Genomic DNA, 17,878 nt, shown 5'->3' with positions numbered 1-17,878 from the left:
AAGGACAGGAATGGAGACGGAGATAAGGATGGGAGCAGAGATGAGGACTGGTGCAGGCAGGGCTCAGCGACAGGGACCGAGGGCGGACAAGACCGGGAACGGGCGGCGGATACGGGGCCTTAGGCACGGCGGACGGGGAGGGCGAACAAAGCGGCGGGGCCGGGTGGGCTGGGAGGGGCCGGTGCGGGGCCCTCCCCGCCACCGGGGCATAAAAGCAGGGCGGCGGCGGCGGCACGGGGAGCGGAGCAGGCACGATGCAGCTCGGCGGCGCGGCGCTGCTGCTGCTGTGCGCGGCGGGGCTGGCCGCGGCCCCCGCGCCCGCACCGGGAGCCGGGCCCGAGCGGCGGGCGGCGGCGGCGGGGGCCGGCCGGGAGCGGCGGGCACAGTTCGCCTCCTGGGACGAGGTGAACGTGCTGGCCCACGGGCTGCTGCAGCTGGGGCACGGCCTGAAGGAGCACGTGGAGCGCACCAAGGGCCAGCTGCGGGAGCTGGGCGGGCGACTGAGCGCCCACAACAGCTCCCTGGGGCGGCTGCTGCGGCAGGCGCGGGAGGCGCAGGAGCGCGGCGAGCGGCTGCGGGGCAGCGTGCGGGAGCTGGAGGGCCGCGGCCGGCAGCTGCTCAACCTCTCCGAGGCGCTGCGGCAGCGGCTGGAGGAGGTGGCGGCTGACAAGGACGCGATCCAGGGCCGGCTGGAGCGGCTGGAGGGCCGGGTCCGGCTGGCGCTGCAGGCGCGGCCGGCCGGGAACCAGAGCGCTCGGGACCTGGGGGCGCTGCAGGTGAGCACGGGGGGCGCCAGGGGCCCTGCACCGGCACCAGCGGGGAGCCCTGGTGCGGGGACACAGCCCAGAGCCGCTAGGGGACACGGGAACCTCTGCGGGAAACACCCGAGTGTCCCGGGACATCGGGAGCGGCGGGCGGGGATCAGAGGCAGGACAGCGGAGGGGTCTGGGGGCACCGGGAGCGCCGTCCCTGGAGCGATGGGGCTCACCTGGCTCTTCCCCCGCAGTCCCTGATGGATGCTCAGAACCTGCGGATCGAGGAGCTTCTGCAGAAAATCAAGCAGCAGCAGTACAAGCTGGACAAGCAGAACCTGCAGATTAAAAGCCTGCAGAGCAAGGTGAGCCCCTGTGCTGGGCTGCAGCCCCCAGCCTGGCCCTGCATGCCCCGGTGGGTGCCCCGGTGTGACACCGCTGCCGTGCCAGCTCCGGTGGCTGTGCGGGTGCTCCCCGGCCTCGGGGACTCCAAAGGGGCCCCGGCTCCGGTCCCTGTGGTGCAGGGGATCCTCAGTGCGGGAGGGTGGCAGCCTGCACCCTTCCAGAGAGTTTGCACAGAGCAATAGCAGGGACTGGTGGGTGGGAACAGCCTCCCTGGGCTCTGCCTTTGCATTCTTCTGCAGAATGAACTAGCTAGCATGGGTGTGAAAAACCACAATTGCTTCTGGCTTGGCCAGGACTGGGTATCTCCTGTTCCTCGAGGTTTCTAGGCCAGTTCAGCCACAGCTCTGGCTGCAGGGAGTGGCTGGTGTGTGGCTGACCTACTCCCCTGAGTAATGGAATAGAAACCAAGCTGAGATAAAACCGTTCTGACTTGTGCATCTTTTTTAGGTCAATCTGCTAATTCCCCTACACCACAACAAAACACAGCCTCCAAAGTGGAAGATAAACCTGAAGAAAAGCCTCAACCTCACCAACCAGAGTCAGAATGGCAGTGGGGAGCCCGTGCAGACACAGAGTGAGTATCTGCTTGTGCTGCTCTGCTCATCCATACCACAGCAAACCTGTAGCAGGTGCAACCTTTTGGAAACAAAAGGCTCATTTGTCCTGAGCCAGGATGTGAGATTTGCTTGAAAAGCTGGAGCTTGGGAGTATGGCAGAGTGAGGGGAGTTGGAGCACAGGCAGAATCCTTGTCTTCTGGGCCAGTGTTAGTCCAGCAGGAATTTAAGGATTAAAGAGGCTTTTTGCTGCCCGTTGTTAGGCATGCAGTGGGAAGCAGACAAAGCCTGAGACCAGGTATTTGTCAAAAAGGACTGGCAGGTGTGGGCTGGGGATAGGAGGGTCTCAGCTCTTTCGAGTTAACTCTTGTTCACACCAGGCAGTGAAGTGTCTCTGCTGTCTGTGGGAGGAGAGTAGGGTTTAGGGAGGCCTGGCCTGAGAGCAGAGCTGTGTGCTTGTGTATCTCTCTCTCGGCTCATATTCAGAGCTCATGCATGAAGCACAAGTGTCTCAGCTCATACTGTCCATGGCTGGAGGTGCTGAGTTGCAGTGGATGCTCACAGCCCTGGGAAATGTGCATTGGAGCAGGAGAGTTCCCTGCAGAGCCAGGAGCATCCTCTGCCCTGGCAGCGGGACTGGAGGGGCTCCTGCAGAGCAGAGGGCAGCAGAGCAGGTGTCCCCAGCTGTGCCACGTCCTGCAGACAGGAACTGATGTCCCTGTAGGGGTTGCTGGCCAGGAGCAGCTGCTGCCATGCTGTGTCAGCCAGATCACAGTGCTGCCTCTGCCTGTGCTGCTTCAGGGATCTTCAGCAGGAGCGAAACAGAAACCAGGCAGGATGGGGAATTCCTGCTCAGGGCCTGGCCCAGCAGGGATGGTTATGGGAAAACACATGATAACTTGTCTGTGGAGCCTGGAGCTGTCACTGGTGTGTCTGAAAGCTGGTTGGGCAGAGCAAAAGGCTTGTCCACATGGACTAGAAGAGAAGTGGAATGTGGGGCTTCAGACTCTTCCAGGGTGCAGTTCAGTGGGGCTGTGCAGGGCCAACCTTACTCAGAGCAGCACTTCTGAGCCAGAAAACTCTCTCAGAACTTCTCTCTCCTGTTATTTTTGCAAGCTCTTCTTTGTGACTTGCCGGCAGTACTGTGTGTCATAGTTTGGGTGGGAAGGGACCTTTATAGGTTATCAAGTATAACCCTTGATTCCACTCTTGGGTCATGCTGGGAGAAGGGCTGGGACCTTTGCTACTTGCTGATGCAGATGTAGGACTGGCTGACACTGGCTACAGAAATGTCTGTGATACATAGTGGAAGGCAGCAAGAGCTACAGCCCCCACGGATGCTGTGTGAGCTCAGCACCTTCCAGAGCTGCTCTGTCCCTGATGGAAAGACCCTGGACACGCCAATTCTGTCCCACCAGCTGTGAGCTTCCCCTTTCCTTGCCCAATCCCTGATGTTGGTATCACTGGCAGGAAACAAATTGGCTTCCTTTCGTTATCAAGTCAAGAGAGTTTTCTGGCAAATCTTAAAGCACACAGGCTGGCCCTGTGCCCAAGGGGACCTGTGGCTGCTGTCAGAGCTGGGCAGAGCTGGCAAGGCTGTGCCTTTTCTGGCAAATGTTAAAGCACACAGGCTGGCCCTGTGCCCTCAGAGCTGGGCAGAGCTGGCGGCTCTGGCCATGGTAGGGCAGAGCCCGGGGCCAGCACAGCCCTGAGGAGCGGCGCTGAACTCCCCCAGCAGCCCTTGCAGAAAGACCCTTTTATTTGCATCCAGTGAACACAAGTTTTTTCAGAGCAGAACTGGCGTGGGGCCAAGCATGTGAAAGTTGAAGGCTCAAAGCTGCCTGGAGAGTGAGAGGTTTAATAGCTTGCAGAAAGAGGATCACGTCTTTGGGCAGAGCCTGTGCTTGCTGGCAGCCAGCCGAGTAGGGGAAAGGTAGAGCCCTGCTCAGGCTCTCCCCATGGCGCTGAGACTCCAAAATAATGGGGCTGGCTTGGGGCGGGAGAGGGGGAGGCAATGCAGGCAGCTCTGGGCATGCCCTGCCGTCCCTGAGGATGGTGTTTATTCCAGGTTAGTGACCTCCCCTGTGTCATGGCTGGAAATCCTGTTGGGTGAACACAGAGCCTAAGGCAGATCCAGCCTTGTGGTGTTGCTTGGCTAAATAAAGGGGGAGGGAAAAGGAAACACAGGAGCAGCCAGGAAGGCTTGTTCTGCTGGTGCCGTTTGGATGTGCAATGTGAACTGGAACTAACAAGCATGTTCCTCAAACTAAAAGATTGGGCAGAGGCTGTTCAAGCAGCTGCATTTCATTCAGCTGCTGGAGAGTCCCTGTGGCACCAGGGGAACAGGGGTTGAGTGCAGCCAGAGCCCAGAAATGAGAAACAGGCAGGGATGGAATTGACTTGTGCATGCTGGGACCACTAAACATCTACCTGGTGCCATCCCACCAATGCTGGGAGATGCAGTGGAGAGAGGAGAAGAGGAGCTTGGCAAGCCCAGCGCCTTCCTGCTGTGGCACTGTGAGCAGGGGCCTCTGGCTGTGGTGTTCCTTCCTCTGAGCCTGGTTTGCTTCCCTGCCTTTGCCCTTCCCCACCCAGAAGGTGGGGATATCCAGGGTGCACTCAGCCTCTGCACTGCTGGGGGGGCTCTGTGTAGTTTTGATCCTTGATGCACAATGCCCACAGTCCCTGTGTCATGGGTTTAGGGTAGGGCTGGGGCACAGCTTGTCCTGTGGTGTGCTGGTGGTGGCACCAGTCCTGCCCTGGGGGTGTGCTGGCTGTGGGAGAGGGGCTGCCCCTGCCAAGGAGGGGAAATTTTGTGGGGAGAGAGGAAGGGAAAGAGAGGAATATGTTGGAAATGGGTGAAAGGTGATGGCAGGTGTCATTTTTCTGTCCCCTGGGTCCCCCCGACCTTTCCTCCAGCTTGGGCTCTGCTCTTCACCCCAATGCAGCATAAATTCTCCCCAGCAGCCAGTGAGGATGGGATGGGGTGATGCTCTGCAAGGGCTGCTTTTGCTCTTGGCAGTTCAAAGGCCCTTTATCCCCCCTTCTATCTGCCCCAGGGAGCCCCCAGCTGTTGGAGGAAGCCCTTCTCCTTGCTGTGCTCTGGATCGTGGTGTCAGCCCTGACCCTGGGGCAGCTACTGCGAGGAGACCCCCGGAGCCAGCACCCCAGCACAGCCCAGGGCTTGTCTTGAGGTTTCTTGTGTGTGTCAGGGTCACGCTGGCAGCAGCTGTGAGCCAGGGTAGCCAAAGCTACAGCCCATCCGCCCTGGCCCGGGGAGAACAGGGCCCCTTTGTCTGGGGGTGACTGGGGCACCTGTCCCTGCTGACAAAGAGCCCCTTGACTGTGCAGCAGCCTGGGGCTGAAGTCCTGCACATCCTTCTGTGGCCTTTTGACTCGGGTGTTGTAATGGATTCCCCCTGCCTCATCTCTCCCAAGTGCTGGGGGTGGTGGTTCCTGGATGGACTTTTATCAGAGCTGTTGAAATGGTGCTTTGCTGGCAGCTCTGGGCAAAGTCCCTGGGAGGCAGAAGGAGCGGTGGGAGCCCCTGGGGATGGAGGGGGATGAAGCAGGGTGTGGCTCCACCCTGGGCAATCCGTTCCTGCAATGAGCTGAGGCTCCCAGAGTCCACCGCCCTCCCTGGCTCAGTCAGTGTATCTTGGAAAAAGGGTCACCCCAGCCTGGCGCTGTGCCTGCTGGTGGCAGGCTGCCCAGCAGGAGGTCTGTCTGGGCCACCACAGCTGCTGGGAGAAAGAGGTCATGTGCTGGATGCTCAGCCACCTTCCTGATGTCAGGACTTCGTCTTTACCTGCTTCAGCCTCGTGTGGGATGGGGATACTTGGGCATTGCCCCACCCCAAATGGGCCACTCCTGTCTGTGAGTGTAGAGGGACCTGGGAACTCCTCTGTCCCTCCTTGATGGGGAGCCCTGTTCTCCAGCTGAGGTCACTCTAGCCTGGCCCAAAGCCTGGCTTCTGCCTTGGATGAGAGCCCAAGGAGCTCTGTTTGAATAAAAGGGAAGATGTGGGGTCACAGTGTTTAAAGATGCTGAGGTCAGGGGCCGTTGTCCCCAGCACGTGTCCGGAGCTGAGCACAGCTGGCCAGGCTCGTGGCCAGGGCTGCAAGTGCCGGGGCTGTGCTGGAGCAACCTGCTGAGGAACTGGGGCTCGTGGCCATCTCCTCAGTCACTGTTTCCTTCCCCTGCAGAGCTCCCAGAGGGTTGCCACCAGCTCTTCCTGGCTGGGCAGCGAAGCAGTGGCGTTTTCCAGGTACAGCCCACAGGATCTCAGCCCTTCAAAGTCTACTGTGACATGACTGCAGGTAAAGCCGTGCAGCGTCCCGGGCCCTTGGCAGGGTGGCCTGGTCAATGGCAACCCCTGTGACTGTGTTTCCCTTCTCACAGAGGGTGGCTGGACAGTGATCCAGAGGCGCCTGGATGGCTCTGTGGACTTTGACCAGCTGTGGGATGCCTACAAGAATGGCTTTGGAGACCTTCGTGGTAGGTGGATGGTGGTGTCTGTGTTCTCACTGTGGGATGAGGGAGGCTTAGCCAAAGGTATTCCCCTTGCTGGCCTCTGGAGCACAGATGTGGGCTGAAGGGTGGGACAGTGCTTGCAGAGCAGGGGTCCTTGATCTTCCTGATTGTGTCCTGCAGGTGCCAGACAATGATTCAAACACTGCAGTATCCTAGGTTTTCCCTGTTGGTCTCTGGAGCTTGCTCATATCTCTGCTTTTCATGGCATGTTTGTGTCCCTGCAGCCAAAGTCATGAGTCTTATTTCAGGTGACTTCTGGCTGGGCCTGGAGAAGATACATCACCTTGTCCAAGAGGGAAAGTACAATCTCCTTATTGAGCTGGAAGACTGGGAGGGGAATTCCCAGGTGGTTCAATTTGTCTTCAGTCTGGGTGGTGAGAGCACAGCCTACACACTCAACCTGCTGGGGCCTCTGTCTGGAGAGCTGGAAAACGCCATTGGGGAATTCAGGCAGCTGCCCTTCTCCACTCGGGACCGTGACCATGACCTTAAAGCTGACACAAACTGTGCCAAACACCTCTCAGGTCAGTCTGAGGATTTCTATCCCAGTATGTGCACTTCCCTTTCAGCCCTCCACTGTCTGGTGGTGGTCTGGTGGGACCCAGACCCTGTGGCACTAGAAACCCTTTGCTGTTGAGCTGGTCTTGTCCCCTGGGACAACTGCTTCTTTGGGAAGAACTGTGCAGGGAACCAAGAGGGAAGCTGAAGCCGAGGGAGGGTTCATGATTCAGGTCTTGGCCCAAGCATCTGTGCTCATAACAGCTTTGCTGTCTGCCACTTAGCATGGAACCTTTTCAAGCAGAGCAGAGGCCCCCCATGCCCTGGCTGCTGAAGGCTTGGAGAGGGTTTTGCACACAAAGAGCAGCAGCCTGGATTTGCAGACGCAGCCTGAAGTCGTGTCAGATCTGTGAGAGATTCCCTGTGCATGGGACTCCTTGGCTGTACATGAGGCGGTCTTTTAAGATCCTGAAGTTCTAGAAAAATGGGGGAAATAGGGGCATCAGCTGCATTGAACCTAGTTTTTTCTGTCTGGAATTTCTATGAGTTAAAATTGTCCCTTCATTGCCCGTATAGGTGGCTGGTGGTTCAGCACCTGTGGCCATGCCAACCTCAATGGGAAGTATTTCCGCTCCATCCCACGGCAGAGGCACGAGCGCAAGCAGGGCATCTTCTGGAAGACATGGAAGGGCAGGTACTACCCCCTGAAGTCAACCATCATGAAAATCCAACCTGCAGCACTGGAAACAGAGCCCTAAAGTTCCTACTTGAGACTTTCTCTGTGGAGCATGGACCTGAGCTCCATCACTCAGTGTTTACAGAAAACAACCTCCCCTTCCTTGGTTAGAAGCCCTTTAGAGGCACAACACTGCTCCTCACTAAAAGTAAAACAGCTCCACATTGCCAGAACCTCTGGATGGGAGTTCCCAAACCCGAAGAGGAGCCCCAGGAGGGAGATCCACCTCCAGAGCATGCACAAGGGTTTTCTGACCTGCCATGTGCTGCTGCAGCAAGTTCAAATTGTCCGGTGCTTTGTATCCTGTCTTAACATTTCTGTACTGTGTTGATGAGCTGGGCCTGGGGCAGGAGGGGCACAGGAAGTGTCTCACTGCTCTGGACCACAGCACTGGGTATGGAGTCTTGCTATGTCCTGTCTTTCACTGTTGTTCCCCAATGATGTCCCAGGTACCCCCTGTGAGAGCCCCTGGAGCTCCTTCCTGTGCAGGGGCTGGGGGCAGTGAGCTCAGGCAGCTCCATCTGTGCAGCCCCTGCCCCCTGAGGTGCAGGGCTCGGTGGGAAAGCTGACAGTGACCTGTGCAGAAGGGGAGACCTCCGGCTCACTTGCCTTCCCTTTGAAGACCTGTATTTCTGGCTGTGCTGGAATTTGCTGGGAGCTGGGAAAACTGCTTCCAGCTCTGAGCCTGTTGGGTGAGATCCTGCAGCTGGTTGCCTGAGGGGCCAGGTCCTGGGCAGCTCTGCCTGCCAGTGCTGCTGGGGGTGGGTAGGACAGCAGTGGGACAGCACAGACCCAGAGCAGTGGCTGTCCCTGGGGGCACCAGCCTTGCTGGCACTGTCAGCGCCCCAGAAGGAGGGGCTGCCCTCTTCCACCGGACACCTCACAGACTGGACCTGTCCTGCATGTGTATCCCAGTACTACAAAGCCAGGGGACAGCAGGGTTTCTCTGCAAGAGCCACACTTCATTAGCTGTGTACTATGGTGTATGGCATCACCTCTGCCTTTGGGGTGGGTGTCTGGGGAGAGGTGGCCAAAACAGGTCCCTGAAAACTTACAGGCTAAGCTACAGTCTTGGGGCTTCCCAAGCATCCTGCCCTATTGAAGTCATATTGACTACTGTGCTAGAGCTCCTAGCTGCTAAATACTGTACATAGTTGTTTGTAGGATGTTGGACTCGTTGATGAATTCTCTGTTTCAATTTGTTTTGATATTTAAATGCAGTGTTAATAACAATGTGGTGTAATTTATAAATGTTGATGCTGGAAAGGAAAGCAAGTGTAGTTTGTGTATTTTAAACATTTTTTGTACTAAAATATCTTTTCTGAAGATGTCTTTTAATAAAAACAAGCCTTTAAGTGTCCTGCCTGGATTATTTTCCTGATGGTTTACCTGTGGCAGGTGTGTGGGAGCATTGTGATGAGTCTGCATTTGAAAACTTTATTGGAATTGTGACCTAAGCACTTGACTCCCTTCTGGCCTCCGTGTTCAGCTGTAGCCTTATGAAGCTCTGATAAATTGCTGGTATAGGGCCCAGCAGCAGGTTTTAATCTGCTTGAAGTTTAATTTCTTTTCTTCCTGGAAATTAGACTGTGCGGCAGCAGCTTCTTAAGAAGTGCTGATGTGTTGGGTTTTCTTATTCCCTGATGGCAGACCTTTGAAGGAAGGGGACATTCCTTGGAGGTGGCTGGAAAAGCCTGTGCCAACTCTTTGAAAATGAGCAGAGGTTGAAGTCTGGATAATCCAGGCCCAACAAAGAAAATCCAGGCCGTCAGCTGATCAGGGCAAGTCCCATTAAATAGCAGCCTTTTAGCTGCTCATAACACATCTGTGTAGTCATCTCCAAAAGCATTTATTGTCACTTCTATGGGGGTGATTGTAGATGTGGGGATGAGATGAGCTGGGGCTGGAGCAGGGATCTTTAAGGTGATGGGGTAAATTCCAGCAGTGCTCCTAATCCCCTCTATATTTTTTCCTCCAGCTCAAATATACTAGAGCTGGAGAAAATCCTAGGTGCTTGCTTGCTATACAAGGAAGGAAGAGGAGATGAGACTGGTCTAGTCCCCTGAGCAGCTCTATAAATACCTCATGTACCTAAATGTGGCCCCAGCTCCCACATCTGTCCTGCTTCCCTGGGGGAAATCCCAGGGTTGATGATCGCTCCAAGCACAATTGTGCAAACAGCCCATTATGCCCAGCTCTGTGCCCACTCCTGCATTCAGAAATGCATTTTTAATATTCTCTTTGCTTAATTCAAAACCTGCTTAGTCCTTGAGTGCAGCAGCAGATACTGGAGTGCATGTTTTAGTCTGGATGTTAAAGTGATGAGACTGAGGTGGGATTTATGCATCAAATAGAAGCTGCTGAAGGAGCTCTTCTGCAATGCCAGTTTTTTTGCATACTTGGGGTTTGCTCCCCAAGTCTTTGTGATGTATTTGATCTGCAGGAGGTGCCTGGTGGGTGGTACCAGCCAGTACCAGACACCGTCCAGGGTTTAGTAAATGACAAATGGGCAAATGCTAAATGCTCTAAATCTTGCCTATGCTAGGGGGATCACAGCTTCTCCTTTTCTGTGTGTCTCAGTCTTGCATGTTCTGCTGCACATTCCATCAGTGTCTGTGCCACCCATGCCCCAGGGCCATCGGTGCCTCACCGGAGCATGTGGCATCCTCGGGCCCCTTCAAGCTCCCTCTGCAGAAGCCAAGTCAGGATCTGTTTTCATCTAAAATCCCCCACCTCTTTGCTTTTTAACAACCACTTCAACTGTAGCTCGTGGCAGCGTCTCGGAGCTGCCTCAGGGCTCCCTCCAGCGCCAGCCCTGCACAGCGCGGCCCGAGCACAGCTCCGGCAGGAACGACTCCGAGCCACAGCTCCGAGCACGGCTCCTGCAGGAACAGCTCCGAGCACAGCTCCGGCAGGAACGGCTCCGAGCCACAGCTCCGAGCACGGCTCCTGCAGGAACGGCTCCGAGCACAGCCCAGACCACAGCTCCGTCAGGAACGGCTCCGAGCACAGCCCCGAGCACAGCTCCGGCAGGAACGGCTCCGAGCACAGCTCCGAGCACAGCTCCTGCTGCTCCCAAAGCAGCCGTGCTCCTGCAGGGGCCGGGACCTGCTGTGCCACCCGGCACTTCAGGAGCCCCCAGCAAAACCCCAGTGAGGGCTGGTCTAAGGGCTGCTTCTGAAGGTGGGGATGGTGTGGACCAAAGGCTGCAGGGTCTGGACATGGTGGGATGGGGTTTTTGGGGCCAGCAGCACTGTGGGATAGTCTGGGGCTGTGCTCCAATGGGTGGCGCCGAGCTGGCGTGCCTGCCCCTCAGTGCCGAGCTTGGAGCCGTCAGGAGAAGTGGATTGTCCCGGGATTCTCACAAAGCATCATTTGATCAAGATGAAGTTTTGCATCAGGCACCAACATCTCGAGTCAGTTGTGTTTGTGGCTTCAAAAAGTGAGGATAGGCTCAGCCTGCTGCACAAAGCTCCCTCTGAACAGTAACAACAGCCATCAAGAGAGGTGACAGCAGAGCCTCAAGCTCTTTTTCATTCTTCAGTGGAAACCAAATCGTTATTTGGCAAAAAGGGAAGGTGTTTGTGTGCACACAGAGCTGCACCAGCTAGGAAGGGCAGGCTGAACCCCTGCATCCACGCCACCAAGGTGCTGGAGTGAGTAAGCCAGAGGCATCACCTGAGCCCCCCACCACCAGTGCAGCACCACAGCAGGGGTACAAACCCAAAAAAGGCAAAATGGCAAATCCCCAGTGAGACCAGAGACCTGCCACACAGCCAAGGAACAGCAAACTGAAAGCAAGAGAAAAGTTCTCCACCCACCAGACACCCCCAGCCCAGCACTCAGCCTCACTAGCACTAGCAAGGGTCGCACTTTCAAAGTCATCCCTGGCTCCCAATGCCTCAGGGTGTCTGGCAGATCAGGGGTGCCAGGAGCCTCCCAGTCCTCCCAGTAGCTTCAGCTCTTCTGCTGGAGCTCAGCAGCACTGAGCACAAATTGAGTTTCTTGTGGATGTGCCAGGCAGAGCTTTGCCCCTGCACCTTTACGAGGGACACCTCCCAAGCAGAGGGCTCTGGGGCAGCTCCTTGAGGGTGCTCGTGGACTCCTAGGGGTTCAGATCCCACTAAGAGGGTGGGAAGGGGAAATCCTGGCTCAAACATACCGAGCAGGTGTCTGTGTCTCTGGGACACTGCAGGGGTTGAGGCTCTCAGGACAAATTTCAGCATCTCATGCGATCATTTTGAGCAAGCTTCTATCATGTTCAAAAAAGAAGCAGATGGCATAGACAGCTCTTCAGGGTGTGGACCCCAGCAGAGTTTAACAAAATATTTGGGACTAGCAGGACCCCCGCTGGCTGTTGAGGAGCACAGGCAGAGCAGGTGGCTCAGTGGGGTGCCCAGAGGGGCATTAGACCGGTCAGAAAGGTTTCCTTTATAGTTTGTCGATCCAGGTGGGACCCACTACCTTTAGAGTCTTCCTTCTCCAAGCACCCAAACGGTGCTACCAGGTGAGTTCATCTACATCTTTGGAGCAGGGAGGAGCCTGAGCATGGCTGTTCAAATTCCCTGAGCACATTCAATATAAACGCTAAGGGTGGTCCTGGTCTGTTGAGGCATAATTTTGTTCAGATTTGGTGACGCTCCTGCAGGGATTGGAGCCCCACGGGAGGCACACACAGAAGGTGGTAAAGCATATTCTTTTTAGCGTGTAAAAAGGTGGTTCAAGCCCCTCTTAGTGCTTGAAAAGGCAGGACAAGAAGCACTGACAAGAAGCCGCCCTTGGCCGAGGCCGTGCAGAACAATCCCCGTTGTGCCGGGAGCGCATCCATGGCCCCGGGAGCGGCACCAGTGTGGTGGGGCCGGGGCCGTGTCCGCAGCCCTGCCTGTCACCGACATCTTTTCATAAAAATCTGTCGAAGGAAGGGGACCAGGACACCAGTTGGTTCATCACAGGCCCTTCGGGTCCGGTCCGGTCCCGGTCTCTCAGGTCCTTCTGGTCCAGTTTATTGAAGAAAGTATCAAACACTTATACAGCAAATAATAAGCTTATGAATATTCTGTAAGCCAAGCAATCTATTGGTTAAACTATAGCATTAACTCATCCTCATTCCTTAGGGGTTACATCTCTCTTTTCTCATGTCTCTTTCACTGTTTGTTATTATACTACAGCTAGTCCCAAGGACACACTATCTACACAGGTGCAGGACTTGGAATTAGCCACGGTTTTGTACTTTTCCAGTCCTTAACAGCTAAATTCCCAACAAAAATCCTTTCTTTAGGATTTTTCCCCCTTCTGAGAAGCTGTGGCCTCAGCAACAAAATGTAAACAATGGTTATCTGCTGCTGTAGAATGCAACAGGTAGATTTGTGATTGGTCTTGGGTGAATGTTTGGATTTACTGACCACTCACGGCAGAGCGGAGTCTCACTCTGTGCTGAGACACAGAACTTTGTTATTCATTCCTTTTCTATTCTTAAGTTAGCTAGCTTCTGAGAACTTTCTCTCTATTCTTTTTAGCATAGTAATAATGTAATATATATCATAAAATAATAAATCAAGCCTTCTGAACATGAAGTCAAGATTCTTGCCTTTCTCTTCACCCTGAAAACCCTTGCAAGCTCTCTAACACCTGCCTGGCCAGGGCCCTGCGGGGACTGAGGGCGCTCGGTGGGCTGGGCTGAGCTGGAGTCAGAGGAAAAAAGGCTGAGGGAGAGTGGTTGAAGCATTTTAAAAGACACAGTGAGAACCTAGTAAAAATCGTGTACTAGAAACAGTATTTAGGTTTGGTGATTCCTTCAAGACATTTTAATCTAAGAGTTGATTCAAAAAAAAAGAATTGTGGGCTTCTGGGAAGCTTTTGTTGCAGCTTCCAGGAGAGCCCTCTCTCTGGGGCACAAAAATCTGCAGAGGGAGCTGCTCCCTCGGGGTCACTGTGCACACAGAGCCTCCTCAAAATGGGAGATTCGGGTAGATCCACAAGCAGAGGTACCTCAGCTTCATAATGTGTACTGCTTGTGTCAGTTTTCCTGGAAAAGTTAAATTTTTTGTGAATTCAGATTTAGTTGTAACTATTTGAATGGACTGTTGGGGTGTAAACTAGAAATACCATGGAACATGTTCTCCAGGTATGTGTCAGCTCAAACACCACTTTATTTTTGTATGTATATGAGATTCCCTGTGGACATGCACTTGCTCATAATTTGCTATTTTTGTATATTTCTAAAAGAACATCTATAAAAGCACATTTTTCTCCATGTACATTTATATTAGGTGAAGGGATGATAAGCATACCATACAAGTAATATTTGAAGACTTCCCTCAGAATAAGGAGAGCTGTTGTAGCTGTTCTTGAAGATCTGCTGTGTTCTATTCACGAAGGGAGGACATCACCTATGGCTGTGACTAGTGGCATGTGCAAAGCAGCAGCAAACCTTCTTACACTAATATTATTTCTATTACCTTGGGAAAACTTTCATTTTCTTCCAGGAAAGTGGGCAAAAAGTCCTGCCTGAGCAGGAAACTGGTTCCACTCCAAATGCTTTGTATTTTCCCTTCAGTGAAAAGGAAAATATTTTTGTTACTGAAAAAAAGTTATATTTACCTATATGTGTGTGTGTGTGTGTGTCCACATGAGCATAAAGAAACGGCCACTGGAGTAGCAACATAGGAAATGGGACCCTACCAGACTGGTCACACATTCCTCAGTTCATCTGGATCCAGTTGCAGGGGGAGCACCAGCCTGCCATAAACAGGTGGTGGCAACAGCAGCAACGTTAGAGAAAAGTCACCCCCCCACATCCTGCAACAGTCCACGTCCCACAGGAGGTGGAGATACTGTTGAAACAGTATCCAACCCCAGCTCTGTCACAACAAATCCTCCTAACAGCAGATACTCTTAAAAAGATGCAACACCTTGAATGCAGCGAGCCGAATGCCTCTACCTGACAATGGAGAAGCACATCTCCAGTCTGAGCAAGGGATGAAGATTTCCATTAACTGATGTTCTCTCACATAACCAAGGTCTGGCTCTGGGCTCATCCTCCTACCTGCAAGGACAGTGATGGTCTGGGTGGGCCACCCATGGGGATGCCAGGAACAGGGAACAGAAGCTGAAGCACTCCTAGCAAGGAGCAGCACACAGGGAGCAGCCTTGGCTCCTGCTGCACATCTGGGAAGAGGGAACTGAGTTAACAGCTATACATTTGATATTTGCTAGGCTTTTGGTGTTTGTCATGCAGCAGGAATGTTATGGAAAGAGCAGGGATTTTTCACATCAGCAGAGTATCCAATGGAGAAGAAATATGCAGTTTGCTAGAAGCTGTAGAATTCCCTGCAGAAACTGCTGGAGTGCCTCCAGCCCACTCTGGAGGCATTACAATGCCCCAGCTGATGCAGCTGTGAAGGCACAGCTAGGCAGCCTCTGGCATGATGGGGTACTGTGACTCTGCCTAATGGTTGTTGAGAGTGAAAGGCCCAATTTGACAGAATTTCAAACTATCTAAGAGAAAGATGGCTCAACAGAAGAAAAGAGATGGGAAAAGTGGGAGGCAACTCAAAATGATTATGGAATATGGTCAGCTGGAGAAAAACTGGTCTGCCAAAGAAATGTTTAGTAACTGTGGTCAGATGGTTTCAGGGTAAAGCCCATGGAGGGACAAAAAGTGTAGGCAGCTCCAGAAATTTAGGCTGCTGCAAAATAAATTACTAGTAGCTGTGCAGCTTGCCCAAAGCTCTGATGTAACAGAGCAAGCTCAGAGGTGGAAGGGTCACCATGGGCCTGCTTCCCTTTCCAGAGGCTGCACAGATCCTATGCACAGGAGTGGCTGGTAAAGGTAGGTCAGCTGCCAGGCTGGGCAGGAGCCTCTCCAACATGAAGGGCTGACACGGGAGGAGTAGTAAATGCCTGGCTAAAGGAAGTTGTACCTGATACTCAGGGTTCCAGAGCTTAGTGAAACAGACTGAGGTGCTCATTTTACAGCAAATATAATCCATCAGCTGTACAAATCTTTAGGAAGAGAAAGGAAATTACATATACCACATCACTCACAGTCTTCAGGAGAGGTAGAGAGAATTAACAGAACATTAAAAGAAAAGATAGTGAAAATATGCATGTACACTAATCTGAAATGTCCAGAAGCCTTACATTTGGCTCTGTGGCATACTCAGAATACTCTGTGATAAGCTATAGGGCTGACATGAACACAAATTCTCTTTGGAAGGCACTTAGCTATGCCAAGATCTTATATCCCAGCTTATTGGATGGAGATTGACCCAGTGTGTCATATATATTCAGAAAGGGTTCAAAGAACAAAGTATGCTCAGTGTTATCAGCTCAATCCCCTGAAATACAGGTACATGATATACAGCCTGGAGATGGAATTTTAAATAAGGTATTCTCTAGAAAATCCAAATGAGTACCTAGATAGGAGGGGTCATGTGCTGTTTTACTGTGTTCCTATTTTGCTGTTAAAGTTATGGGTAAGAAAAATTGGATATACTCTTCTCACATCAAACAACCAGTAGATGATCTGTTCAATTAGTTTCACTAGCAGTGAGCAGTGATCAGTGTTGAGCCCAGTTCTGTTCAGTTTATTTATTGATGATCTGAATAAGGGGATTGAGCCCACCCTGAGTAAATTCGCAGGTGACACCAAGATGGGTGGCAGTGTTGATCTGCTGGAGGGTAGGAAGACCTTGCAGAGGGATCTGCACAGGCTGGATTGATGGGCCAAGACCAACAGCACAAGGCTTAAAAAGACCAATTCCCACCACTTTGGCCACAATAATCCCCTGCAGTGATGCAGGTTTGGGGTAGAGTGGCTGGAAAGCTCAAAGCAGAGAAGGGCCTGCGGATGCTGGTCAACAGCAGCTGAACACGAGGCCAGGAGTGTTCAGGCCAAGGAGGTCAACAGCACCTGGCCTGTACCAGCCAAGGTGGGGCCAGCAGGACCAGGGAGGTGATTCCTCTTCTGAACTTAGCACTGGTGAGGCAGCACTTTGAGTTCTGTGTGCAGTTCTGGGCCACTCATTTCAGGAAGGACACTTTGGTGCTGAGTCCAGAGAAGAGCAACAAAGCTGGTGAAGGATCTGGAGCAAGTGTCTTATAAGGAGCAGCTGAGGGGGCTCAGAGGGCTCAGCCTGGAGAAAAGGAGGCTCAGAGGGGACCTTCTTGCTCTTCACAACTTCCTGACAAGAGGGTAGAACCAGGTGGGAGTTGGGCTTTTCTACCTGGCTGCCAGCAACAGGACAAGAGGACAGTCTCAAGCTGTACTAGAAGTTTACATTGGACATTAGGAAGGACAATCACAGAAAAGGTGATTAGACACTGGAATGGGCTGTCCAGAGAGGTGTTGGAGTCACTGTTCCTGAAGGTGTTTAAGAAAAGACTGGATGTGGTGCACAGTGCTCTAGTCTAGTGGACAAGGTGGTGCTTGATCATAGGTTGGACTTGGTGGTCTCAGAGGTCTTTTTCAACCTTAATGATTCTGTGAATCTGTGATCAACAGGTTGATAAATAACTGCCTTCTGAGAATCCTTTGTGATTTTGTGAAGTATTTGTGCACAGGAGTCTATGTTGTACTTCACCCTGTTGGCCTTAATTCTGCTATGTTTTTTACTTGTGATAATATTGTATATAAGGGCAGTACTGAAATATCTTGAAAGTTTTTTTCTTTTTCCTTTCAATATATTAGCAGGGTGCTCCACTAAAACAAAGGGAGGGCTGTTGTGGGATACTCCAGTGCCCAGCACCACAAAGGAACTGGAGTCTGGGGCTGTGCTGTAGGAACCTGGGGCTGAGCTGGTGAGAGGAGCTGGTCTGACTGGGGGGCTGTGGGGTGTGCAGGGCCCCACACGGGGCCTGTGGGGTGTGCAGGGATCCACACGGGGCCTGTACAGGGACTCACACTGCAGCCTCTGCTGCAAAGGGGCTGTGACCCCAGCAGTGCCAGTCTGCTGACGGTGGCACCCTCAGAGCAGCATCTGAATGGTCTGACCAGGGGTGACAGGGGAGTTTCCTCACCAGTTTGCTGACCCAGGTGGGACCTCGGGCCACTGCCCTGGAAGCTTTACGGCCTGTGGCCAATTTGGGGACACGTGGAAGGTTCTGCAATTGCATTACCCCATCAGTGACACATATCTGGTTTTGGAGACATGACAGTGATTCTCCAATGCAAAACGTGCCACGAGCTGGGGGGACTCCAGGATGTGAAGAATGTGGGGACTATGGGCTCGTGCTTAACCCCACACAGCCCCAAGACAGCATCTCTCTTCTAACACCAAGCCATCATCTCCATTCCCTGCAGCGCATGTTAAAACCCAGTCCCAGGGGATTTTGGAGCTGAAAGACACTCACAATGGTACCACCATTATGTATTGCTGTTTAGAACTTATGGCAAGAA

At 53.2% G+C, this 17,878-nt stretch overlaps 1 protein-coding gene across 1 annotated transcript; it reads left to right on the top strand.

The window, feature by feature from the left end:
• Positions 1-254: 254 nt before the first annotated feature.
• ANGPTL4 (angiopoietin like 4) lies at positions 255-8,848 on the top strand. The gene is made up of 7 exons (XM_064734400.1): positions 255-776; positions 1,007-1,117; positions 1,605-1,731; positions 5,918-6,031; positions 6,114-6,209; positions 6,494-6,769; positions 7,320-8,848. Exons 1-7 carry the CDS (start codon positions 255-257, stop codon positions 7,499-7,501), a joined length of 1,428 nt encoding a protein of 475 aa, XP_064590470.1. The 3' UTR covers positions 7,502-8,848.
• The last annotated feature ends 9,030 nt before the right edge of the window (positions 8,849-17,878 follow it).

Source organism: Zonotrichia leucophrys, chromosome 28 (genome assembly GCF_028769735.1).
Source record: "Zonotrichia leucophrys gambelii isolate GWCS_2022_RI chromosome 28, RI_Zleu_2.0, whole genome shotgun sequence".
In the NCBI taxonomy this organism is placed as follows: Eukaryota; Metazoa; Chordata; class Aves; order Passeriformes; family Passerellidae; genus Zonotrichia; species Zonotrichia leucophrys.
The sequence above is the reverse complement of the archived record's forward strand: the minus strand, read 5'-3'. Positions and strand labels throughout refer to the sequence as shown.